Source organism: Emys orbicularis, chromosome 4 (assembly GCF_028017835.1).
Source record: "Emys orbicularis isolate rEmyOrb1 chromosome 4, rEmyOrb1.hap1, whole genome shotgun sequence".
Classification (NCBI taxonomy): Eukaryota; Metazoa; Chordata; order Testudines; family Emydidae; genus Emys; species Emys orbicularis.
The window spans coordinates 21,768,858-21,796,422 of record NC_088686.1 but is presented as its reverse complement, the minus strand read 5'-3'; the positions used below and the strand labels follow the sequence as shown (position 1 = coordinate 21,796,422).

Genomic DNA, 27,565 nt, shown 5'->3' with positions numbered 1-27,565 from the left:
TGTCACACAAGCAGCGCAGGAAGCTGTTATGCTTAGTCCCTGCAATTGCTTTGGCAAACACAACCCTGGTTTACTGTAAAAAAAATTTCCCCCACACGCCCCTCACCAAAAAACTCCAGTCCCAATGCTGTGCTCTAGTTCCAGAACCATGAATTACCGAGATGGTTCCAAAAAGTCTGTCACCGCAGAACGTGAGGGGCTCCAGCCAAACAGCAGCCATGGAACACAGACGAGGCATCGTCTTCTAGCAATCAATGATTCTATTCCGTGCAAGTCACAAGAGGAAATGGGAAGAAAGGATCTCTCAGAAAAGCTGAGATATTTAAACCTGTTTAAATCCTAGGAACCAATGTTATCTCCCTCCCTTTTAAAGTCCTGGTGCCAGTGATCTCATGAGGTGACTTTAATGGGAGCAGAACCCCTGCGCCCAATGCAGGGAGGGGCTGAACATCTTCTGTTCCCATTGCCTGGTGCGAATTGAGGGGAGGAATTCCTCATCCACTGCAGCCCCTATATGCCATGCAAGCATCATAAGCCCCGCAGCCAGTGTATCAGGGGAGTGGAGGCTGTTCATTGTCGGGGGAGTCTGGAGTGCTCAGAGCTACAGAGATTCTGTGCTGCTATAGACCGTGGAGCAGCCCATTGGCAGTTCACTGACAGCTCCGAGCTGCTCTAATTTAGCTCTAAGGTACAGGAGGTCCTGGCTGCTTTAAAATTTATCAGCAAGACAAAATGGGGGAGGAAATATCTTTTTATTGGACCTTCTTCAGATCTGGGAAACTAACTCAGAGTGTCACAGCTAAGCACAAGAGGGGACATATTGTTTAGCACAGTCAGTTAATACATATTGCAAGGGGCCATTCAAGGTGAAGTGGCCTGTTAATACCTCTCCAGTCATAGGAAGGGAGGAGGGAAAGGGCAGCTGAAGGGGGTTGTTTAGTGGATTGTAAATTGTAATAAGCCAGAAATCCAGGTTTCCTTTGAGGATGAGGACTGGGAGGTCAGATACAGAGTGATCACTTTGTGAATAGTTTTCACCCACAGATGATAGGGTGTTTTTGTTTTTTATCATTTTTCTGTGCGAGTTCATCTGAGCAAGTAGCGAGTATCTCATTTCAGCCACTTAGTTGCTATTGGGGCATTTAGCGCACTGGATGAGGTACACCACATCTTGTGATAGGCATGTATAGGACCCAGGGATCTTGAAAGGTGCGTTGTGGGGAGTGTTGATTATTGTAGAAACAGAGATATGTCTGGTTTTGCATTTGTTATTGTGGCAGGGTCTGGTGCCGCTTTGAATCGGTGTGCCCTGGTGTGTGGGGAGTTTGCTTCTGATGATGAGCTTGGAGAAGTTGGGGAGGGTTGTTTGAAGGCCAGAAGAGGGGGTTCAGGAAAGATTTATTTCAGGATAGGGTCCCCATCAAGTATGGGTTGTAATTTTTCAATGATACCCTGTAAGGTTCCATTGTGGGGTGGTAGGTGACAATTAGGGGGGTATGGTCGGGGGTGGGGGTTATATTTCTATTGAAGTAGGTTTTCGCAGGTTATTTGTGTGGCCCGTTCCATGATATGATCTACTTCTCTGGTGGAGTGTCCTTTGGTGCTTGCACTGGCCTCTACACAGTCCAGAAATAAGGTTAAAACAGGGCAGTTAAAGCCACCCTTGTCCCCTATCCTCCTGGAAGCACAGCACAGATGGGTTTAAATATGTCACAGGATTATGTCTAGAAAGTCCATAGGATTGAGATCTTTATCAGATCAGGGCAGATTCACCTCCAAACTCTGCAGTCCAATATGCGGCGAATAAGTCTAAGAGTGCATTTTTCTTCATTTAAGTTGTATTTGAATATTTTATGGCTCCATTGCAAAATAAGAAGAGAAAATTACAATGAAGAAATATTATTTAAAATAAATATCTTTCACATACAGATATATATTACAGAACACATTGTATATACAGACACAGACAGGACTTACTTACATAACACTGTGTTCCAAATACACGCCAGTTTCCAATTTACATTTATTTATTAAATAATCATAAAACCCTTCTCTGAATGTGACTATCTGACAGAGTAGAAGCAACTAATTATCAATATTTATTTGGAAGAAATCTTTCCAGTGCTGTGGAATGTATTTTTAGATCAGCTATGATCAGGATGTCCAAGGGGTTTTGTGTGTTTTTGTTTATTTTCTCTGTAATGCTTGTTGATTTAAATATCAATAAACATGGGCTCACTATAACCCTATCTCCAAGAAATTGTAGATATAATGTATTCCCCGCCCCTGGAAATAAATGCGTAAATCATAGCACAGAAGGAGGACTACTGTGACTGGCTTGATATACCCAGCACAATTCAGAGCCCAGCCCTGTATATTTTGACAGATGTCCATATTTCTTTGTGTGGCAAGAAGTTTGAGGCTGGATGAGCTCGGTGCAACATGCAGACCGTGTTGTCTTCCAACCTGTGCAAAGTGGCAGTGAATTTTTTTTAATTGCTTCACTGAGTGGTTTATAAGCCAATTAAATGTTTAGCTGGACTAAAAATTGCACATTTATCTAATACCTGGACCAGCTGAAGCTTTAGAAACTCTGTTTTCAAACAGAACAGGGAGTCAGCTGTCTTGGAAGAGTAGCCAAATGATTGACTTTTGTTAGAACGCTCTTCCTCATCTTTTATTAGCTGAAATTGACTTTTATGATTTTGAAGTTCTCACAATTCACTAAAAGCAATAAAGAGTCTATTGGGGATTAAATCATTTGGTCAGTGCGAATCGAAGATGTGCTCAGTATTGTACAAGACAAAAATAATATTAATACTCCCCCATTTCCTGTCCCTGTGAGGCTCACAAAGTAAAGGCACCATTCTGCAAAACCTTACAACCCAAAGTAGTGCTTACTACTCACCCCAGTAGTAGGTATTTGCATAATTGGGTCCTAGAACACAGACATAGATCAGGACCAATTACCGCCACCAAAGCTCCCCTCCCATCTACCCTCGACAATTAGCAGTATGGGAAGGACAGGGTGGTTGTGAGCCCTTGACACCTGTTTGCAATCCCCACAGAAAGATCATAGAATCATAGAATATCAGGGTTGGAAGGGACCTCAGGAGGTCATCTAGTCCAACCCCCTGCTCAAAGCAGGACCAATTCCCAACTAAATCATCCCAGCCAGGGCTTTGTCAAGCCGGGCCTTAAAAACCTCCAAGGAAGGAGACTCCACCACCTCCCTAGGTAACGCATTCCAGTGCTTCACCACCCTCCTAGTGAAATAGTGTTTCCTAATATCCAACCTAGACCTCCCCCACTGCAACTTGAGACCATTGCTCCTTGTTCTGTCATCTGCCACCACTGAGAACAGCTGAGCTCCATCCTCTTTGGAACGCCCCCTCAGGTAGTTGAAAGCAGCTATCAAATCCCCCCTCATTCTTCTCTTCTGGAGACTAAACAATCCCAGTTCCCTCAGCCTCTCCTCATAAGTCATGTGCTCCAGACCCCTAATCATTTTTGTTGCCCTCCGCTGGACTCCTTCCAATTTTTCCACATCCTTCTTGTGTTGTGGGGCCCAAAATTGGACACAGTACTCCAGATGAGGCCTCACCAATGTCGAATAAAGGGGAACGATCACATTCCTCGATCTGCTGGCAATGCCCAAAAAAGATAAGGCTTTTTTTCCCCTTCATCCAATTATTTAATGTTGGGCTGCAGAAGGTATTTGGTCTTTACAGGCCTCAGAGAAGAACAGGTCTTAGGAGGAGGTTAAAAAGGGAAAGGAAGGGCCAGCTGCCTTTGTATTGGCTGTGGAGGAAGGCGGAAGATGGGCCTGGAGAAATAAACTCAGAAGGCTGTGAGTGGAGCTGTGTGAATAATGGATTTTCTGGTTCGTTGGCCATTCTGGAAAATTAAAAACACCAAACCGCTTGGGTTGAACTGAAACTGTTCAAAATTTTTGGCAAAACAAAAAGTTGGGAAAAAATATAGTGTCAGGTCAAACAAAATGTTTGTTTCACTGCTGACCACGTCTGACTATCTTACACATTTTCAAAACAGTCATTTTGAGCCGAAAAATCAAAATGTTTCATCTTTTTTGAAAGGAAACATTTTGATTTTCTCTGAGTCCTTTTTAAGGGATTTTGTTTGTTTTTCTCAGCAATTTCTCACCAATTTGGCAAAACCGACACAAATTCACGAAATTCACATTGGCCGATTGACATGGAAAGGACATGGGCCATGTTAACAGATCAGATCCAAGGCATAGGCCAGGGCAGAGCTGTACAGGGAAAAGTGAATTAAGAGTTCAAGCTGAGATGGCAAACAAGGGAGAGCAACTTTTTGGTATGGTGTTGTGCCACCTGTGGTTAATGAACAACCTCTGTAACTCAGCTGGTGTTTGTTGGTCCTTGAAAGGTCACTTAAGGCAGATTACATGGTAATTCTAAAGTTGTTTGACTTGGTTTTTTAAAACCCACATATTTGCCTACTGTGTGTCACCTTACTTGGAACAGGTCTATTTGGGACTACTGTAGAGTGAGGTACCATTCACCAGGAGTAAGGGCAGCAGAATCTGGCCTTTAAAGCTAGTTTATTAAAGACATGAGCTTTCAGACTCAGCAAAGAGCACAGACGAGAGTTTATAGTTTTGTAGTGTGACACCTTTTAAAATTTCATTTGGATTTAGGGGACTTTCCCCCAAACATCTCACAGAGCAGCTTGATTACAAGTTTTTCATACACACAAAAACCAACCAACTTGTTTCTCTTGTTCCGTTCCTAATTAATCATGAGCACATTGAACTGCCAGCAAAACAGGGGTGAAAGGCCATTTTTGAGGAAGCTGTCACTGATGCAGAATGGCTGCCTACGAGAGTTGAAGAGTGTCTGATATAGCAGTTCTTTTCTGCACGGCTAATTTGTTTACACTTGTCAGAGAGCACCAGAATGGCAGTAACCTATATTAACACAATAGCAAATGAGGCCTTGAACCAAATCCAGCTCTGAAATTATGACCAGCCTATACATGGGCAAAAAGAAGGACTATTATTTTCCCATACTGTACTTCTTGTCTATTCACATCTGAAAGCAGTTTACACCGACTCAGAGGATTAGTGGAAACAGCTATTTTAACAGTCCACTGCACATGAGATTTTCACAGCAAAAATTCCCACGTTAAAGAAATTAGAGCTTTACAGCAGGGGAAATTTTCAGTAAACTGAGTTATATGGATGGAAAGACAAACTCAGCTCTGAAGCCAGTTATAAAACGAAGATACTAATTACACTATATCCACAATCCATTGCAATGGGCTACTAGGGATTGAGGTAAGTTCTGTGCTATTAGTATGACTTTCCATTTAAGCAACTGAATGGGACACAAAAGCTAAGTGCCACATCCTGCTTCCCCTCAGTGGGCGCACAAGGCCCCAAATGCTGTGGAAATGCCACCTTCCGGCTGAGCAGGATGCTAGGTGGTAACCATGCACCAGAAGGGTTCCGCAGCCCTCTGCATGCCGCAGAACATGCTACATAGTGGCTCTCTGTGCAGGACTGTGGAAAGGAGCATTGTGGGAGGAGTGGGGAAATGGCAGGGGCTTACTGACCCAATCCCCGACCGAAGCAAGATGTGGCTCTGTCCAGTGCTTCTCTCCCTAGCAGCCATAGCCCAGCTAAGCAAGAATCTAGCTGCAGGTTTCAGGGAGGATTCTACCCCACTAACCATGTGCATTCCCCCTTTCAGTTGGACTTTGTGCAGGGAACCACAGTTTGGGTTTATGTGATCTTCTTGTCTTGAACACTCTGGCACATGTTCTCGCATGGCCTACAGGCTGTTTTCAGCAGACAAATACTGTTTGCCATTCCTCGTAACTTTCAAGTAGCTGTGATCTCAGATGTTGCCTGCTGATGATGGAGTCTTTGTGACACAGGCAAAGGAGGGTGGCTTCTGACTTTCCATATTAGACCTGAGTGAAAGAAAGGAAATGTTTGTGAAACTGAAATAAAACAGTGTGTGAATGCACTCTCAGTACAGAGCGAGGAGATAAACCTACATGGGGAGAGGGCTCTAATCAGCAGCCAAAGATTTAACAAGATCCTAGGGTGTGAAGCTGAAGCTAGACAAATTCAGACTAGAAATAAGATGTAAATTATTCAAAGCGAGGGTAATTAACCACTGGAATGAGTAGGCATTGGCCATCACTTGAAGTCTTTAAATCAAGACTGGATATCTTTTTAGAAGATATGTGCTAGTTCTCCCAGAAGTTATGGGCTTGAATGCAGGAGTCACGGTGAAATTCTCTGGACAGTGTTAAGGAGGAAGTCAGACTAGATGACCATAAAGGTTCCTAATGGCCTTAAAATCTATGAATCTATGAACTCTGTTGAAATGCATTGGACTAGAGGAGATTTATGGAGGGACAAAATGGAAAAACATTAAGTATTTGTTTAAAAAGGATAGGGATTGTCACTCCTAAGCAGGGCTGGTTGGACTGTCTGACCAGGCCCTGTGCTCTGTGATTCACTCTGCTGTCTCTAAACTGGAAAAGAAAATTAGACTAGGAGCCAAGAGTTCTGGGTTCTATTCCCAGCTCTTCCAATGACCTGCTGTAACTTGGTCAAGTCACTTAAGCACTCTGTACTGCAGCTGCTCTATCTGCAAAATGATACTTAAAGACACTCAGAGATCTACAGGTGGAAAATGCTATATAAGAGTTATTAATGCAGATTTGTATTAGAAATCTAAAAAAATGGCATTACAGTCACAGCAACTATTACATAATCTAGCTATAAATCTAATTACACACACCTATATGCATATGTATTCACACACACTCACCTTTCCTAATAGCAGCAGCCACAGACGCCATATTTTCCAGGCTTTATTTCTATCGCTTCAAAAAATGAATTGTGTCCTCTTTCAAATCCCACACAATTATCATAAACCACCTCCAACATGGCATTTCTGTCTGTCCCATTGAGAGATCCTTTGATGTCCAAGATTATATTCAGATGTTCTTTCCTTTCCAAAAGTACCAGGAATCAGATCAGTAAAACAGAGGAGACATATGTCTGCTTGATAAGACCCGATTACACAGGGCCAAGAGCAGAGTCTTGGAAACTGTTGAACTCCAACTGCTGATAAACGGGTTTCTAACACCTACGGCCACCCAGAATGTTATACCTGTATTTAAAATTATGATCTCACCTAGCCAAAGCTGTTCCTAACCCAGTTCTCTACTAAGAGCAGAGCAGGACTGTTTGATTGTTTGGCAGGTTGGTTTTTATGGTGACTCCACATTTTATTTTTAAGAGCATTTTTTTTACCCTTTCTGCAAAGAGATGGTGACCTCTTGGTCACCTGGAAGATGGTTTTTTCCCTTGTGTGGTAGTTGCTTGGCTGAATGGGACTGTCACTTATCACCCTATTTAATGATGCGGGCAGTAAGAACCCAAGTCAGATGTGATGTAAGCAGGTGTGATGCCATTGAAGTCAATGACATTGAACCAGCTCTAACTTTGGCCCTAAGAGACTATGATCAGAATGGGTATTTTTCCAAGTATTGTCTGTGCATATAAGTTAACTTGGAAAAATACAGTTACTAAAACAGGACATCAGAAAAATGATGGAAGGAACTGAAGGAAAAAAAACAAAACAGTTTGACAAACTGAGATTAGCTACCATTTCATTTTAGGAACTAAAAGTCAATATTAGTTCCTACTGTCAGTTTCCTGTGTGAAATGTAAGTGCTGAATGCACGCTGGATAATGTATAATTAATGACACACAAAAGAACTATGTTAAAAGAATGTTAAGGTTGCCAAGTTAAACATTCAAAAGTTCAGAACTGCCTGAATTAAGGTTGTTCGTACAACGCTAATTTGGCTCCCCTGTGCATGTGCATTATGATGTAGTCTTTAATTACATGATCACATACAACTTTTTTCCCCTGGACCCCTGCCTCCTTCAGTGCACAGAATGGGAAATTTCAACCCAAATGGTCAACATTTGACAGTTATAATCAGCCAAAACCAGGATCTAATAATGGAAGTGTCAGGCAGCCTTCATTATAGATGTTTGTACCAGCTCTGACTATAATAATCCCAAAGCACAGCCAAGAAGGTGCACAGGTAGTGTATTGGATAACAAATATTGTTACAGGATTTATGGCTGTAAATAATCAGCTAAGCAGCCTGAATAACTATAATCCATGCAATGCCTTACCTTATATCTGGAAACTTGAGGAGAAGAAGCACAAGCTGTATTTTCATTGCTTCAATGTCAGTAAGTAGAATAAAATCTAGGATACTTTCAATAGGGTCATCCAGTGAAGCAGTTCTAGGGCCCTAGGGATATAAGAACATATGCATTCAACTGGAGTGGCAGAGGAAGCAGAGTGCAATGTGAAGATCTGGCTTCAGGATCAGACTTGGGTCACCTTCTTGTGGACCAGAAAAAGCTATGAGCATTGCAGGGGTTGTGTGGTATTTTCCCCCCAGATGTAAGAATAAAGTAGAATCTAATCTTACAACTGCATTAGCAACCCCTACTGGCCAATACATGCAACTGTGTTATGGCTGACTTTAAACAAGCCCACGGAAAGAGTGAGGCGGGGAGGGGGGTGAATTTGGAACAGAAAGCAAGTGAAAAAAGGGTTTGATTCTGCACGGATCTGTGCACTCCTGCAGGACTGAGCCCTATAAACGAAAACAAAGAAATATTACATTTTAATGACATTTGATAAATGAGGATTGGGATGAACTACCCAGAGTTAGCTTCAGATCTTGCTCACATTTTGAGTAGAAAGGAAATGCGAGTAAATTGCTATTCTGAGTTATTTATGCCACAATACCAGCATAACTTCTATGGCAAAGCAAACCTAGGGAATGTGCTGTTCAAATTACTTCAGGACAAAAACACATTCCCATGATATCTACTTAGCATCGAGAATCAGACTGGATTTTCCAGGAGCTAGCACATCTCTGCATTGAACATAAATTCAAAAGATAATATTTAGATTCAACCCTCCTCTCTCTCTTCCTCTGCATTGCAGAAATACAGACTGTGTGTAGCTCTGCATACCAAGAAAACTATAATTATTGCCAGATTTTGCTCCCTAACATACTCAAACTGTACAATATTCCCGGTTTGTCAAGCTCATCATTATCAAATGTTATTTATTACAGAGTGCCAAAAGGGTCTATACAGAGAGGTAGGAAGATAAGATCCCTGATCTAAAAGGGTCTACTACAACTCAAATAACCAAAGTGTAGGTGACTGAGCAGTAATGCTTAACACAATCTTGTTAGATTTTCTTTTACAATATATATAATTATTATTTAGCAAACACTTCTTTGAGGAGAGGGCTAGGAGTTTCCAAATGTGTTTTGAGAAGGGACTTGAAAGGGGAAAGCATGTGCACATGGCAGGCTAGGTCAGGAAGCAAGTGCAACCATGGTAGTAACTGCATGCATAAATTAACTGTGCAGTTGAGCATATATTTTGCATGCACAATTGTGCACCTAACTTGACTGAACATCAGACCTACATTTTTAAGTATATTTCTTCTAGCAAGGTTTTCAGTGCTAATACCCTGAGCAATGAGAGAGGAAAGACCATGGGTGAAGGGAGTGGCATTTTACCAACTGCATGCAGAGTTGTTCTTCAACCTGTGTATATTATAGATTGTGTGTGTGTGTATATATACATATATATACACACAGTCTCTCAAGCCTGGGAGGGAGGGGGAGCAGCGGCGCGCGAATCAGCTGTTTCGTGCGCCGCGGCCGCTCGGGGTCTCCCCCTCCCTCCCAGGCTCTCAAACCTGGGAGGGAGGGGGATATCCCGAGCGGCCGCGGCGCGCGAAACAGCTGATTCGCGCGCCGCTGCTTCCCCTCCCTCCCAGGCTTGAGAGCCTGGGAGGGGTGGGGGAGACTCTGAGTGGCCGCGGCGCGGGCGCCGCTTCTCCCCCTCCCTCCTTCCTAGGCTTGAGAGCCTGGGGGGAGGAGGCAGGGCTGGGGATTTGGGGAAGGGGCGGAGTTGAGGCGGGGCCGGGGGTGGGATAATTAAAAAATGGGGGGGGAGGGCCGGCGGCCAAAATTGTTTTTGCTTGGGGCGGCAAAAATCCTAGAGCCGGCCCTGAGATCAGCTCTTCTTCCATGTCTTATACAATGCTGAGCACAGCATTAATGGTAAGTTTAAGAGCTATCTGTTAGAGAATCTTTTTTTTTTTAAAATAACATATTTCTGGTGGTCCCTGAAAGTTTTAAGGTCTCTTTAAATGGCCTACTTAATACAATAGACCTTAAAAGTACTGGCAGTTTTCATTTTTCCATACGGAGACTAATGGGCTAATTGCAGTGAGTCCGAGCTTTTTCCAAGGGAGGCTAAAAAATTATTTGTTTATTTACACAGAGTTTGAATCACTGACAACCAGCCTACTGCAGCTCTCACTGAAATAGAAAGCAGGATTGCCAAACCCAAGCATTCAAAAATAATAAGTCAGGCCCAAGAAATCATGTGATCGGCTTAAAATTCATAGATTCTTTTAAAAGAATTAATTTGGGGTCTTTTTATTTGCGCCATTTGGTTTCTGAGCCCTTTGGGTTCGTGTTTTCCAGCTTTTCTCTCCAACCATAAGACTAGTAACTTAATTTTTTTAAATGAAAGCTGAGAGCCTGATGTAATCACATGACTCCAGTAGCTGAGGGATTATGGAAAATGCCAGATGTTGAGAGATTTGCTATAAAATCAAAAGTGCTGGCAACACTACAAAAGCCTCTTTTCACATCCCAGACTGCTGTTTGCATGCACTTCCTTCTGATTTCACACAAAACATCCAGCCTCCTTTGGGAATTCATCTGTTCTGGATCCACCTGGCCTCTGCTTTGCTTTATCTTGTACTCACCAGTAATTTGATTGGGAAAATGTATCAGGTAGCCAAGAATTACAGTATTTTTAATTATAATACATTACTAGGCCCTCTGCAGTGCATTTCACCCATCTCTCTACATGTGCTTTACAAACCTTCATGATAATCCTGATCCCTCTGAGATAAGTAAAAGAGATACAGCAATCCCTTTACCCACCACTGAAATGCAGTAACTTCTGTAGTGGAACACAGAAGTGTGCAACAACCTGTCAGAGCAGGAAGTGAGAAGGATACCGTATCCCACTGAAACTATACTACAGCAGACCTTTGAGTAGAGTGTAGGTTCTATAGGACTCTGCATTGCCCAACTGGCAAGAGCCGCATGGTAGAGCCGCATGGACAACATCACCTGCTCTACTGAGGCAATTGCCCCGTGAAGTGCAACAAGCCTAGTTGGTGTAATTAACACCCCCCAATTTTGAGTCTCTCGCTGTTTCCTGTTGCAGGGGAAAGAGTAGAAAGCTTGGGGTCCCCCTACATTCCAAAGCTACAAACTAACAATACTTTGCACCACTGATAGCAGATTTGAACTGCCAACATGATGTCTTGAAGCATGACTGATGTTTATGTATGGAGATCTGGGTATCAGTTTGTTAAGTGCTCCTGTTCCATTCAGAAATGTGCCGCTCATTGTCCAGGTTCTTGTACTCGGTAGTGGAAAGAGTAAACATAACACTGCAAAGCCAAATCAAAGACTTACGAAGCATTCTTCAAAGAGCGTTCGAATTGCCCGGTGATCCACTTCAATTTTGTTGGCAATTTTCCTCCGCTTTGCAGAAGATGACTTCCCAGAAGCAGTTAGGAGAGCCTGAACATACTCAGTGACAATGATGTGATGGACAGTCTGGATGAGGGTCTGTTCCAGACAAAGAAACAAAGATTAGCCTCTTTGTGCTAAGTGTGGCTATGAGTAAAGGCCAGATTCCGGCTAGAAAGACACTGGCCACTTTGGTTTCACTCAGAAGCAGGCCCCAATCTTCCCCCTCTGAGCCCTTTTAAAGAGTCTAGCAGTGCTTGTCTAACACATGGATGTACTAAGGTGGGCACAATCTGCTTAGAGTCTATGGGTGATGAGGGCCATGTAAGTACTTAAAGGGAGTGAGGGAGATCTAGCCCTCAATATCACTAAGAAAAGACAGTTCACTGGACAAAACTACAGTTCATTCGCAATTTAAATCAGGTCAGTTTTAGGCTGCAGTCAAAGCACATAGGAAATCTCTAGCCCTGCCCCCAAACAAACTTGGCAACACAGAGTCAGTTCTGGCTTAGTGTTCTACCTCAGCACTGCTACTCGACATGGCATTCATGTGACACAATGTCCAGTGACAGGTTCTAAAGAGCAAACAGAATGTTGCAATGCTTTTTCTATCTTTGAATTGAAATTAGTGGTGGTGAAAGGTGCCATGTTTACAGACGTGGAATTGGAAGTCTTGTTTTTAACCACAAGACATGCATAGCACAGGCAGCAGCAATGCAAACTTCCCCCATAATGAAAGGGAGGATAGCCCAGTGTTTAGGGAACTAGCTGTCTACATGGGAGACCCAAATTCAAATCCCTGCTGTGCCACAGACTTTCTGTGAGACCTTAGGGAAGTTATTTAGTTTCTCTTGGCCTTCATTCTCCACCAATAAAATAAGGATAATAGCAAGTCTCTACTTCATAGGGATGTTCTGAGGATAAATGCATTAAAGATTCTGAGGGTTTCAGATACTACAGTAATGGGGGCCTTATAAGTGCTTAGCTAGCCAGATTGCTACAGCCATGACCGGGGAGGGGGGAGAACCTTTTAAGGTAGTCCAACCCATTCCCGCCCCCCGTTTCCATGCCCATTCATTTCCTGGCTTCTCTGCTAAGATCACAACAAGAGTTGTAATCATAATAGTGGTTTTTGTGATGTTGACACTTGTCTGTTAGGAACTGGACTGAGACCATCAGGTCTTCTTCTAAACCATTTGGGGCTAAATGGGAGTTTGGGTTAACTTTGAAATACTTAGTAATCCCAACATCCAATGGCATGGTTTGTGGTGGTTTTTCTTAGTAATATCTTGCTTATTTCTTACCTTATAGGTCTCTGTATTTTTCATCTCAAACCTTGAAAAACTTGACCGTAAATAGTCTAGAAATTTGTCAAAATCACTATTATCTTTTCTGAAGTGATCCTTCAATGCCACCTGAAGAATAGGAAATAACTGAGGTCAGAGGCAGGCCATTTAGAAACATCACAGAAGCATAATTTCTGTTTGCTCCATCCACTTTTACAGGTGGAGTCATTCAAGTGCTGCAGCATCTTCTTTTCATTCCTTTGTTTCAAATGATAAGCAAAACGATGAAAGCAGGAAACAATTAAAACCCAAGATTGGCTCAACATGTTAATTTAGTCTAACACTGGAAGACCTCAGGCTCTGGAAGAGACAAGGTGGGTGAGATAATATCTTTTATTGGACCAACTTCTGTTGGTGAGAGAGACAAGCTTTTGAGCTTACATGGAGCTCTTCTTCAGGTCTGGGAAACTTACTCAGGGCAGGTCTTCACTACAGGGGGGGGGTCGATTTAAGATACGCAAATTCAGCTACGCGAATAGCGTAGCTGAATTCGACGTATCGGAGCCGACTTACCCCGCTGTGAGGACGGCGGCAAAATCGACCTCCGCGGCTCCCAGTCGACGGCGCTTACTCCCACCTCCGCTGGTGGAGTAAGAGCGTCGATTCGGGGATCGATTGTCGCGTCCCGGCGAGACGCGATAATTCGATCCCCGGGAGATCGATTTCTACCCGCCGATTCAGGCGGGTAGTGTAGACCTAGCCTCAGAGTGTCACAGCTAAATACAAGATGGAACAGATTGTTTAGCATAAATAGTTAACACATTTCCAGAGACCATTTAAGGTGAAGTGGCCCATTAACACCCCTCCAATCATAGGGAGGAATGGGTGGGGAGGAAGTGGGGGGGGGGTTGTTAATGGGTTATAGATTTTTTGTAATAAGCCATAAATCCAGGTCTCCATTCAGTCCATGATTTTTAGTGTCTAGCAAAGTTATGGATTTAAGCTCCCAGACTCATCTTTTGAAAGTGTTGTGCAGGTTTCCTTTGAGGATGAGGACTGATAGGCCAGATATAGCATAATCGCTTTGTGAAAAGTGTTCACCGACAGATGATAGGGTGTTTTTGTCTTTTATCATTTTCCTGGGTGAATGCATGCAAGACTGTAGTAACTGTCTGCTTTCACCCACATAGTTGCTACTGGGGCATTTACTCTGTGAGTTGAGGGGTGAAAACATTATCCACTGGATGAGGTACACCACCTGTTGTGATAGGCATATGTAGGATACATGGATCTTGAAAGGTGTGTTGTAGGGTGTGTTGATCATTACAGCAGTGGAGATATGTCTGCAGTGGAGATATGTCTCTTGTTCTGACAGGGTCTGGTTCTGCTTTAAGTTGGTGTGTCCTGGTCTGTGGGGAGCTGAAGAAGACCTCTGAGTAAGCTCCAAAGTTTGTTTCTCTCATCAACAGAAGTTGGTCCAATAAAAGATATTACCTCACCCACCTTGTCTCTCTAATATCCTGGGACCAACACGGCTACAACAACATTGCATGCAATAATGGAAGATACCTAATTTTGCCATCTGAAATGGAAATTACACAACATAAAGAAAAAGGAAGCAAAACTTACCACAACATCTACTTCCTGAGCAAATACAAGCAACAAAACATTATCCCCAGACGTCTCATCATCTAACACACTCTGACCACTACAAACATCTCCAAATATGCTGAACAGCTCGGCAGATGGACTTCAGAAAAACTGAGGAACCACTTACTGCACCTCACATGCTTCAGGAGGAACCACCTCAAACAAGAAATCATCACATACTCCCACACACTGAGATATATTAATGATATTTTCATCCTCTGGAAAGACGACCTACGTCCCTCATAGATTTCCATCACAACTTCAACAACCACCACCCATCCATTAAACTGTCTCTGGAACACTCCCACACTAGCATCAACTTCCTGCACACCACAATCAGCTTCAACAATGGAACCCTACAGACAACTATATACAAGAAACCCTTGGATCACCACACCGACCTTCATAGATCCAGTCATCATCCCAAACATCAAGAAATCTGTAATCTACAGCAAGACACTCAGGCCACGTCTACACTTACAAGATTACAACAGCACAGCTGTACCGATACTGCTGTGCCGCTGTAAGATCAATGATGTAGCCACATTATGCCAATGGGAGAGAGCTCTCCCATCAACATAATAAAACCAGCTCAACAAGCGGCTGTAGCTATGTCGGTGGGAGCAGGGCCGACTCCAGAGTTTTGGCCGCCCCAAGCAGCCAAAAAAAAAAAAAAAAAAAAAAAAAGCTGCGATTGCGATCTGCGGCGGCAATTCGGCGGAAGGTCTTTCGCTCCGAGCGGGAGTGAGGGACCGTCCGCCGAATTGCCGCCGAATAGCTGGACCTGCCGCCCCTCTCAGGAGTGGCCGCCCCAAGCACCAGCTTGCCAAGCTGGTGCCTGGAGCCGGCCCTGGGTAGGAGAGCATCTCCCACTGACATAGCACTGTGCACATGAGCACTTATGCTGGCAAAAACTTGTCGCTTAGAGGGGTGTTTTTTCACATTCCTGAGCGACAAAAGTTTTGCTGAAAATAAGTGCTAGTGTAGACATAGCTTCAGATACCACAGAATATGCTCAGAGAAGAGAGTCTAGGATATACACCTTAACACACTCAAAACTACCTTCACCAAACAAGGACACTGCACCAGACATGCAGATTGCATCATGGAATGGGCCACCCAAATATCCCAAGAGAACCTGCTCCAATACAGAAATAAAACTCCTTCTAACCACATATCCCTAGTTGTTATCTACCACCCCACACTGGAACCCATATGGGGTATAAACAAATAACTACAGCCCATACTCAATGGGGACCCCATCCTGAAAGAAATCTTTCCTGAACCCCTTCTTCTGGCCTTCAAACAATGCCCAGTATCGCCAGGAGTATCATCAGGAGCAAGTTCTAGCTAAGCGGCAGTTCTGCAGAAAAGGACCTGGGGATTATGGTGGACGAGAAGCTGCATATGAGTCAACAGTGTGCCCTTGTTGCCAAGAAGGCTAACAGCATATTGGGCTGCATTAGTAGGAGCATTGCCAGCAGATCGAGGGAAGTGATTATTCCCCTCTCTTCGGCACTGGTGAGGCCACATCTGGAGTATTGCATCCAGTTTTGGGCCCCCCACTACAGAAAGGATGTGGACGAATTGAGAGAGTCCAGCGGAGGGCAACGAAAATGATTAGGGGGCTCGGGCACATGACTTACGAGGAGGGGCTGAGGGAACTGGGCTTATTTAGTCTGCAGAAGAGAAGAATCAGGATGAATTTGATAGCAGCCTTCAACTGCTCAAGATAGTTAGGACCAAAGCAGACTGTGAAGAACTTCAAAAAGATCTCACAAAACTAAGTGATTGGGCAACAAAATGGCAAATGAAATTTTATGTGGCTAAATTTAAAGTAAATTATTGGAAAAAATAACCCCAACTATACCTACAATATGATAGGGGCTAATTTAGCTACAACAAATCAGGAAAAAGACCTTGGAGTCATCGTGGATAGTTCTCTGAAGACGTCCACGCAGTGTGCAGAGGCGGTCAAAAAAGCAAACAGGATGTTAGGAATCATTAAAAAGGGGATAGAGAATAAGACGGAGAATATATTATTGCCCTTATATAAATCGATGGTACGCCCACATCTTGAATACTGCATACAGATGTGGTCTCCTCATCTCAAAAAAGATATACTGGCACTAGAAAAGGTTCAGAGAAGGGCAACTAAAATGATTAGGGGTTTGGAACGGGTCCCATATGAGGAGAAATTAAAGAGGCTAGGACTTTTCAAACTTGGAAAGGAAAAGAGGAGACTTGGAAAAGAGGAGACTAAGGGGGATATGATAGAGATATATAAAATCCTGAGTGATGTGGAGAAAGTAGATAAGGAAAAGTTATTTACTTATTCCCATAATACAAGAACTAGGGGCCACCAAATGAAATTAAGGGGCAGCAGGTTTAAAACAAATAAAAGGAAGTTCTTCTTCACACAGCGCACAGTCAACTTGTGGAACTCCTTGCCTGAGGAGGTTGTGAAGGCTAGGACTATAACAGCGTTTAAAAGAGAACTGGATAAATTCATGGAGGTTAAGTGCATTAATGGCTATTAGCCAGGATGGGTAAGGAATGGTGTCCCTAGCCTCTGTTTGTCAGAGGGTGGAGATGGATGGCAGGAGAGAGATCACGTGATCATTACCTGTTAGGTTCACTCCCTCTGGGGCACCTGGCATTGGTCACGGTCGGTAGACAGGATACTGGGCTAGATGGACCTTTGGTCTGACCCAGTACGGCCGTTCTTATGTAACTACCTGAAGTGGAGTTCCAAAGTGGATGGAGCTAGGCTGTTCTCAGTGGTGGCAGATGACAGAACAAGAAGCAATGGTCTCAAGTTGCAGTGAGGGAGGTCTATGTTGGATATTAGGAAAAACTATTTCACTAGGCGGGTGGTCAAGCACTGGAATGGGTTACCTAGGGAGTGGTGGAATTTCCATCCTTAAAAATCTCTACGGTCCGGCTTGACAAAGCCCTGGCTGGGATGATTTAGTTGGGGTTGGTCCTGCTTTGAGCAGGGGGTAGGACTAGATGACCTCCTGAGGTCTCTTCCAATCCTAATCTTCTATGATTCTACGACCTCTCAGTCCTCATCCTCAAAGGAAACCTGCACAACACTTTCAAAAGACGAGTCTGGGATCTTAAATTCATAACTTTGCTAGACACTAAAAATCATGGACTGAATAGAAACACTGCATTTATCGCTTACTAGAACAATCTGTAATCCACTAATAATGCCCCTCTCCCCCAGCTGCTTCCCCCTCTCTTCTTTTCCTCTCTATGAGTGGAGGGCTGTTAACGGGCCACTTCACCTTCAATGGTCCCTCGAAATATGTGTTAACAATTAAACTAAACAATCTGTTCCATCTTGCATTAGGTGTGACACTCACCCTGGGGGCTTGTCTACCCGTACAGCACTGCAGCTGTAGCACTTTAGTGAAGATGCTACTGCACTGATGGGACAGCTTCTCCTGTCAGCGCAGTTAATCCACCTCCATGAGAAGCAGTAGCTATGTTAACAGGAAAAGCAATCCCGTCAGCATAGTGCTGTCTATACAGGGGTTAGGTCGGCATAACTATGTTGCTATGGGGTATGGATTTTTCACACACCTGAGCAACGTAGTTATACCGATGGAAGTTCAGGGGTGCTGAAACAATTTGTATAGTGCGGGTGCTGAGAGCCATTGAACCAAACTGTAAACCCTGTATATGAAGGAAACCACTTCAAGCCAGGGGATGCTGCAGCATCCACCCCACCCCCCCACCCCCGCGCACCCTTAGTTCCAGGGCCTATGTGTAAGTTTGTAGTGTTGGCCCGGCCTGAAAAAGTTTCCCAGTCCAGAAAAAGAGCTCTGTGTAAGCTCGACATTTTGTCTCTCTAACCAACAGAAGCTGGTTCAATAAAAGATATTACCTCACCAACATTGTCTCTCTGATATCCTGGGACCAGCACGGCTATAACAACACTTCATAAGACTTTGGAAGGCAGACAGCCTCTCAGTGGAGCAATAGCTGTATCAGTGAGGCTATGCAGGATGCAGGGCCGGCTCCAGGCACCAGGCAACCAAGCTGGTGCTTGGGGCGGCACCTAGAGGGGGGCGGCGCGGCGCTCTGGCCGCCGGGGGGAGAGCCGAGCCCCAGCCGGGGCTCGCCGCCCTCCCCCCGGCGCTCTGGCAGCTGGGGAGAGAGCCGAGCCCCAGCCGGGGCTCGCCGCCCTCTCACCGCCCTGCCCCCGGCGCTCTGGCCGCTGGGGAGAGAGCCGAGCCCCAGCCGGGGCTCGCCGCCCTCTCGCCGCCCTGGCCCCGGCGCTCTGGCCGCCGGGGGGAGAGCGGAGCCCCCGCCGGGGCTTGCCGCCCTCCCCCCGGGGCTCCAGCCGCCCTCCCCCCCGGTGCCCTCCCCCCGGCCGCCGCCCTCCCCCCGGGGCTCCGGCCGCCCTCCCCCCCCGCGGGGGGGGGGGGGGGGGGGCGGCCGGAGGCTTTTTTGCCTGGGGCGGCAAAAAAGCCAGAGCCGGCCCTGGCAGGATGTGCCCACACAGATTAGGATCACAGGAACTGCCAAACTGGATCAACCCTGTGGTTCATCTAGTCCAGCATCCTATCTCCAACAATAGTCAGCACCAGATGCTTCAGAGGAAGGTACAAGAACCCTGCAGCAGGCATATGCGAGATAATCTGCCCTCCATATTAAGTCTCATCCTGATCTCTAACAGTCAGAGACTGACTTAAGGCCTGAAGCATGAGGTTTAAAATCCCTTCCCAAATTTTGTTTCCATCAGCTATTATAACTCTGGAAATTCTTGATCTCCAGATAAGTGTCCAGGTGCTTTTTGAACCTTGCTAAATTCTTGGCTTTAATGACTTACTGTGGGAATGAGTTCCACAGCCTAATTGTGCACCATGTAGAAAAGTATTTCTTTTATCAGTTTTGAATTTGCCACCTTTCAGTGTCACCAAATGTCCCCTCATTCTTGAGTTATGAGATATGGAGAACAGAAGCCCTCGATCTACCTTCTCTGTACCTAGGATTAACCAAGGGGGCACGCGCACACACACACACACACACACACACACACACACACACACAGGTTTTGAAAGCCACCTGATATGTTTGTAGTGGTCTTCATCTTTGTGAAGAAGTGAACAACACACCAAAGATAAATGGCATCACATTATTTAACTTTGTTCATTGAGAAATTCATAGCCATTAGAAATTAATATTTTTCACTTCAGCTCTTGGGATTTGAATACAGGCGGGCAGCCATCGGTGCACCTTTAGTAATAGCAGAAAAGATTATGGCTCCAAAAAGCAGAGTATTAGAATCCTGAATGATTAAATAGACAGAAGCTCCAAGATACAGATCTAAAATATATCAATTCATCAGTCCTGCAGACAAAGCCATACATCATCCCCAGGATCAGGATAGGAACATCTGCCTGACAGCATGAAAACATCATTAAATGTTAACACTGGTCTCAGATACCTTGACTTTAGAAGTAATTGCCTGCAGAAGAAGTTCTCTACTCTGTTCTTCTGTACTGTCTATAAATTCCTTCACTTTAGCATCAGTGTCAGCACTAGCACTGTAGATGTACGTTAGCTTATGCCAAGCAGCTCTGTCAAAAAAAAAGAACAAACCAAAACCAAAAGTCACATAGGGCCATATTTTCAGTTAATGGTCTCTTAAGGCCTGATCCAACTCCCATTTGAGTCAATGGGATTTTTTTCAAATGGTTAAAGGTTGTTACATGTTTAACTGCATCACTGGATGAGGGCCTAAGTGCACAATCACTTGTGCATATATTTTTGAGTGCTCTCGTTAATGTGTGCAACTTTACACAAACAAATGCCACTTGTACATGCAAATCAAACATAAATGGGTTTTGCAAATGCAAATTCTGTCATTTTCCCAAATGAGAGGACACAAAAAATAGCACACAAACCGGATTTGCATATATATGACAGCTTGCAGATAAATGGAGACTGGGTCAGGGATCCTTTGTACGTTTGGCACATAACAAATGCAAATTGAATAGCACCGTACATTAAGAAGGCCAAAGCTTACAAGCAAAAAATGCAGACATATATAATCAGAGCATTCTTCAAATCTACATAATCATGCAAGTCCCAGGTTAAGGTGTCCACAAATCAGAAATCATCATTTTTATTTTCTGGAAAAGGTTAATGTGTAATTTTTAGTTTCACATTTTAAAAGAACAATATAAATATTTTCTACTCAGTGGAGCCAACATAAATCTTCAGTTTAGGATTCACAGTGTTAGCAACATATCATGGGACTCTTGCCTTCACTGTAAGCAACATATCACAGCGCATATATTATGAAAGAAAAATTACTTGCACATGACTGACTCCAAAATTAAAGTAAACACTATGGCTATTTTTGGGGTTAGGGTTTTTTGGCTGACTCCAGCAGATCCCCGGGTAATCTTACACAGAAAAACCACCAGTAAGCTTGTTTTCACCACTGTCACGAGCATTACTGAATTGAGCATTTTGGTGCCTAGAACCTCCTCTCTCCTTTTATGCTTTGTTGCTTCCTGTTCCTTTTAACAAAAAGAGGTAAGATGTAGGGTGTTCATATAGGGCTTGATCCAGCAAAGCACTTAAGCTCTTGCTTAACTTTAAGCACTCAAGTAGTCTCATTGACTTCAATGGGAGCTAGATGAGGCCCATAAAGCAGAAAATTCACTTCACTTCACATGTCACGCTGGTCTGTTTTCTCACCTGAAAATGCAGCAGTTCTCAAGTATTTGCAAATTGCTGTAGGTCTCAGAAAAGGTGTCAAGTTGGAGAAGGCTTCTTACTTCATGTTTATAGCTAGGTAAAACAAAGTAACAAAGACATGTTTAAATAGCAAGGTCTGCCAACATTACAGAATCGGATAGCCTGGCAGCAAACAGACGAAATATTCCATTAATACTTTGATTCTTAGCGTGCACAGTTTTACTCTTCTAGATGCTTTCTAGAATAGGAAAAAGATACAGTCCTTGCCCTAAGTAGCTGGGAGGGATAGGGAAGTGTTAAAGTAATAAGACTGGGAAGTTACTCAGCTTAGGTATGTGTCATTGTAATGGTTCTGGGGATTCTGTGTGTTATTTTTTTTAAATACTTGCTCTTTGTAAGCGACAAAGCAAAAGGGACTTGCCCGAAACCTCGTGCACTTCTAGAAGACTCAATGTGCATGAGTAATCAGTGAAATCTGGTGAGAGCTTGAGTCCCTAAAGGCCTCAGATTTATAGCATTGCTGGGCAACTCACTCTTGAACTTAATTCCTTCCCTCTGCTAATTTAAAGAGACAGTGAACTTTAAAAGAAAAAAAAATCACACTCCTTTCTGAAAATATATTGCCTACAAGTAGTAGTACAGGACTCTCTGATGGATGGGATACAGTGAGAGACCCATACTGGAAAAAGAAGAGAAGGAAGGAGCCAGAAGAAATGATAAGTCCCCATCCCTGTTATAGAGAATGGCAGGTGGGAATACAGAGGCAGCGCACTCGTCCTCCTCCAAGAAACAAGAGGAGGGACCAGAGCTCTGTCCTCTCAGCAGAGGATGAGAAGAGAAATATGGGAGATTGTTGTTATGGAAAAATTAACCCACCAATTACATTCCCAGCAAAATAGACATAGGACAATAAATACTTAGATATTTGGTTATAATTTATTCAGTACTCAGACAAAGCACATTAGCCAGCAAAAGAAAAAAGAAAAAAAGCACACCTAAGAACATAAGAACGGCCATACTGGATCAGATGAAAGGTCCATCTAGCCCAGTATCTTGTTTTCCGACAGTGGCCTATGCCAGGTACTTCAGAGGGAATGAACAGAACAGATAATCATTAAGTGATCCATCCCCTGTCATCCATTCCCAGCTTCTGGCAAACAGATACTACGGACACCTGTCCAATTTTTTGAAATATTAATGTTTGTAATAAATGTTGTTTGATAAATGTATAATCAGAAGTGTCACTCGGTTTAATAAAACCACCAGAAACAACACACCCTGGGGAGTGTATGGTAAAAGCCTGTTAAATAGAGAGACCTGATTATTAGATTAATGTAGAATGTTTCTCTAAACAAAATCTCACTGTTGTACTGATTATTGTGTTGTCTCTGATACTTACATGGTAAGTAGACCTGTTAAAACAAGAAAGAAAGAAAGATGAGGGTGCAGTACTTTATTCAAGTGGGAAAGGGTTAGGAGGAGGCAATGTCCTCTGCTTTTAGTAACTAAGAGTAGGAAAAGAGTCTTCTCTCCGAACAGTTAGGAAAGAGAGTTAAAAAAAAAAAAAACCTTACTGGTAATTTAGTGAGAGCCTTATTCTGGGCCTGATTCCAAACCCATTAAAATCAATGAGAGTCTTTCCATTGACTTCAGCAGTCATTAGATGAGGCCCTCAGACCCCAGAATGTGCATGGCACTGGTACATTACTGTTACACATACAACACACCTGACCTGGGTACTAACAGGGTGTGAAATGTCCTTTTCTATTGTTTCCCAGAATAAATGTTGACCCAAGTACTTAAGAAAACCAAAAAAGTCCAGAGGAATAAAATCTCCAAGAAAGGTGATGAAACTTGAGTCTGGCAGCTTGATGAGAACTTGCTGTAAAATGGGGTAATAAATAGGGAATTGGGAAATAAAAATAGGTTCAGACAAACAAAAAATCACCAATAAATCTGCTACCATTTCTTCTTTCTTTTACGGACGATGGGTCAATGCAGAAAAAGATGGGCCTCTTACCTATGCAGAAAATGCAGAAGTTCTTCCAAACATACAGCTTCCACCCTGTCTTTTATGGTATCACCGATATGCTGGACTGCCTGTGCCCTCCCTGTTAATACCTGTCGATTTAAGTAGTGATAGAACATTCTGAAGTTATTCAAATGTCATTAGGTGCACATGATTTCTCACATCTCCTTCACCTTTGAAAGTCCCTCCATCTTCTTAGGGAATGATTTAGTTCCTCATTTTAAAAATCCTCATGTGAATAAAAATACTCCCTAGGGTCTAGATTTGGATACCCAGACTCACAGTGAATAGTATGTTACTCCACAAATGCTTCAGCTGAAGTCGGTAGGACTTCCTGTGCAGTAAGGTGCCACTCAGTGCGAATAAGAGTGGAAGAATCTGGCCTCACGTTTGGGCATTACTAATAATACTCAGCTGCAGGGCCCAATTCATACAATATTTGCCATCTTCATTTCTGTGGGGTTTGCCAGCAACTTTAGCATGACCTTGTATTTGAATAGATATGACTATATAGAGAAATGCCATCTTTGACCATAAAAAGATGCCTATATAAAAACATACACAGACAGTATTCCTGGGGTGAGAGGCTTATTCTACCAGACTGGCAGCAAGGAATAGGTGGGCTCCGTTTCATGGCATAAGATAATAAATAGAGTCCTGACAATTTGCTCATGCTAATTCCCCCTGACGCCACCTTACACTTTCAAATGGTAAGCCAAGCAGAGCACTTAGTTTCTTCCTGCCAGAAGGATGAAAATCAGTCTCTGTTTGGATTGACTTGAACAGGTGTTAACTTAACGCTACTAGCTACTCTCTTGAAATGGACCCTTGCGGTGGGAAAGGACCAGATGGTAAAAAGGAGACAGACAGAATAATATATTCTGTGTTCGGGCCATGATCTGCGTAGTGTCAGAGAGACAAATGGTGACACACAGAGAGAGTGGGATTTTCCATGCACTAGCCACAATAAATGTATCAGTTCAGCAAAAAAGGAGGAAGAAAACACACTCCCCTAATCTGAGCATGAGACATGTATTGTGAAAATATTGATGATCTGTTCATCTTTAGGCATTAAGAAAACAAAATTGCAGAAGTACTATTTTCATGATCTTACATAATGTGTAATATTACATAGTAATATTATGCATCATCATCATATCTATATACCTAAGTGCCCCAGTGAAGGATCAGGTCCCTGTTGTGCTAGGCACTATACAAACACAGAACAAAAAGAAAGTAAGTAATATTTTCAGGATCTTACATTCATACAGCACTTTGCATTACAAAAAAACATCCCAAAGCCTTCTCCAAACAGCACCAACTATATACACCACTGAAATGCAGCCAGATCTAGCAGTTGTTAATCAGGGTACAGAATACTATGCACCAGTTTAGGACAGAAAGTGAAGAATGCCATATTGAGTTGACAAGTACAGAATGGTAGCTGGGTAATCACATTCCACCTGAGTCAGGAACTTGACCAGGACATCAAGTCGAACAACAGTGTCTCTTGGAAAAAGTGGTACACAGCATTTAAAAGGCAACCTTAGGCCTGCTCTACAGTTAAATTTTGCTGGCATTGTTACTTCAGTTAGGAGTATGAAAAAAAAAAAATCACACTTGTAGCTGACATAGCTATGCTGGCAAAAGCCTTAGTGTAGATGCAGTCATGCTAGCAAAAAAGTGCTTTTGCCATTATGCCTTATTTCGTTTGGGGAACTGGTATAAAATATACTAGCAAAATAACTCTTTGGCCAGTATAAGCTGTGTCTCCATTAGGAGGCTTTGCCAGTATAGATATTATAGACAGTATAGATAGATATAGATAGCTAATCTAAGGGTACGTCTTCACTACCCGCCATATCGGCGGGTAGCAATCGATTTATCCAGGATCGATATATCGCGTCTCGTTAAGACGCGATATATCGATCCCCAAACGCGCTCACCGTCGACTCCGGAACTCCACCAGAGCAAGCGGCGGTAGCGCAGTCGACGGGGGAGCCGCGGCCATCGATCCTGCGCCGTCTGCACCCCAGGTAATTCGATCCAAGATACTTCGACTTCAGCTACGCTATTCGCGTAGCTGAAGTTGCGTATCTTGGATCGATCCCCCCCCCCAGTGTAGACCAGCCCTAATATGCCTATGTGCCATGTTAAAGACAACTTTTTCCACCTTGCCTTAACCAGCCTGTGCAGTCATTTGTGGCCACACTGGCTTGGATGGCTAAATACCTGATGGAGCCACAAAGCAGGTATGTCAAGGCTGTATCCCTACTTTGAACTTTAGGGTACAAATGTAGGGGCCTGCATGAAAACTGCTAAGCTTATCTACCAGCTTAGCTCTGGTCCCGCTGCCACCATTCTCGATGGATTCCCTCCCTGGGAAGCCTTGAGAAACCTTTCACCAATTCCCTGGTGAATACAGATCCAAACTGCTTGGATCTTAAACAAGGAGAGATTGACCCTTCCCCCCTCCTTCCTTTCACCAACTCCTGGTGAATACAGATCCAAACCCCCTTTGGATCTTAAAACAAGGAGAAATTGACTCTTCCCCCCTCCTTCCTTTCACCAACTCCTGGTGAATACAGATCCAAACCCCCTTTGGATCTTAAAACAAGGAGAAATCAATCAGGTTTTTAAAAAGAAGGCTTTTAATTAAAGCAAAAGGTAAAAATCATCTCTGCAAAATCAGTATGGAAAATAACTTTACAGGGTAATCAAACTTAAAGAGCTCAGAGGAATCCCCTCTGTCTTAGGTTCAAAGTATAGCAAACAAGATAAGCACTTTAGTAAAAGGTACATTTACAAGTTGAGAAAACAAAGTAAATCTAAGACGCCTTGCCTGGCTTTTACTTACAATTTTGAAATAAGAGAGACTTGTTTAGAAAGATGGGGAGAACCTGGATTGATGTCTGGTCCCTCTCAGTCCCAAGAGCGAACAACCCCTCAAACAAAGGACACACACAAAAGCCTTTCCCCCCCCAAGATTTGAAAGTATCTTGTCCCCTTATTGGTCCTCTGGGTCAGGTGTCAGCCAGGTTACCCGAGCTTCTTAACCCTTTACAGGTAAAAGGATTTTAGAGTCTCTGACCAGGAGGGATTTTAGTACTGTACACAGAGAGCTGTTACCCTTCCTTTTATAGTTATGACACGCCCCCCAAATCACAGATAGTGTTGGACGTTTGGTTCCACACTGGCTGTGATTTCTTTCCTGGAGCTCTAGGAGAAAACAGAGTTAATAAGACACACGTACCTTTAGACATACTACTGATTATATAAAAACTAACAATATGTTTCATTCCAAAAACAATTGTTAACCAGTTAACTCTGGGAAACTTTCCCGGGAGAGTGCATCAGCCACTTTGTTAGAAGCTCCCGAAATGTGTTGTATTTCAAAATCAAAATCTTGGAGAGCTAAACTCCACCGAAGAAGTTTTTTGTTATTTCCCTTGGCGGTATGAAGCCACTGTAGCGCAGCATGGTCTGTTTGTAGTTGGAACCGCCGTCCCCAAACATATGGGCGTAGCTTTTCCAGCGCGTACACAATGGCGTAGCATTCCTTTTCGCTGATTGACCAGTGGCTTTCCCTCTCAGACAGTTTCTTGCTGAGAAACACGACAGGATGGAATTCTTGATCCGGTCCTTCCTGCATTAAAACTGCTCCCACGCCTCGCTCGGACGCATCTGTGGTTACTAGGAACGGTTCGTCAAAGTCTGGGGCCCTTAGCACAGGGTCAGACATGAGTGTTGCCTTAAGCTGGTTAAAGGCCTTTTGACACTTATCAGTCCACTGAACTGCATTTGGCTGTTTCTTTCTGGTTAGGTCTGTCAGCGGGGCGGCGATTTGGCTGTAGTGTGGTACAAATCGCCTATAATATCCGGCCAAGCCTAAGAAGGATTGGACCTGTTTCTTTGACTTTGGAACCGGCCACTTTTGGATAGCATCCACTTTGGCCTGTAGGGGATTTATAGTTCCTTGACCCACCTGGTGCCCCAGGTACGTCACTCTGTTTTGGCCTATTTGACACTTTTTAGCCTTAACAGTTAGTCCTGCCTGCCGGATGCGCTCGAAGACTTTTTTCAGGTGCTCCAGGTGTTCTGTCCATGAATCAGAAAAAATGGCCACATCATCGAGGTAGGCAACTGCAGATTCTCCCAATCCCGCTAAGAGACCATCTACAAGTCTTTGGAAGGTGGC

At 43.6% G+C, this 27,565-nt stretch overlaps 1 protein-coding gene across 1 annotated transcript in view; it reads right to left on the bottom strand.

The window, feature by feature from the left end:
* Window positions 1-6,835: 6,835 nt before the first annotated feature.
* The window catches only part of LOC135877104 (exocyst complex component 3-like protein), a 38,572-nt gene continuing 17,842 nt past the window's right edge, over window positions 6,836-27,565 (bottom strand). Inside the window, exons 5-11 of the mRNA XM_065402453.1 lie at window positions 23,359-23,459; window positions 21,339-21,431; window positions 20,077-20,209; window positions 12,984-13,094; window positions 11,623-11,778; window positions 8,216-8,337; window positions 6,836-7,013 (exon numbers count right to left, since the gene is read on the bottom strand). Coding sequence (XP_065258525.1) covers window positions 6,836-7,013; window positions 8,216-8,337; window positions 11,623-11,778; window positions 12,984-13,094; window positions 20,077-20,209; window positions 21,339-21,431; window positions 23,359-23,459 — 894 coding nt within the window. The remainder of the gene's footprint in view (window positions 7,014-8,215; window positions 8,338-11,622; window positions 11,779-12,983; window positions 13,095-20,076; window positions 20,210-21,338; window positions 21,432-23,358; window positions 23,460-27,565) is intronic.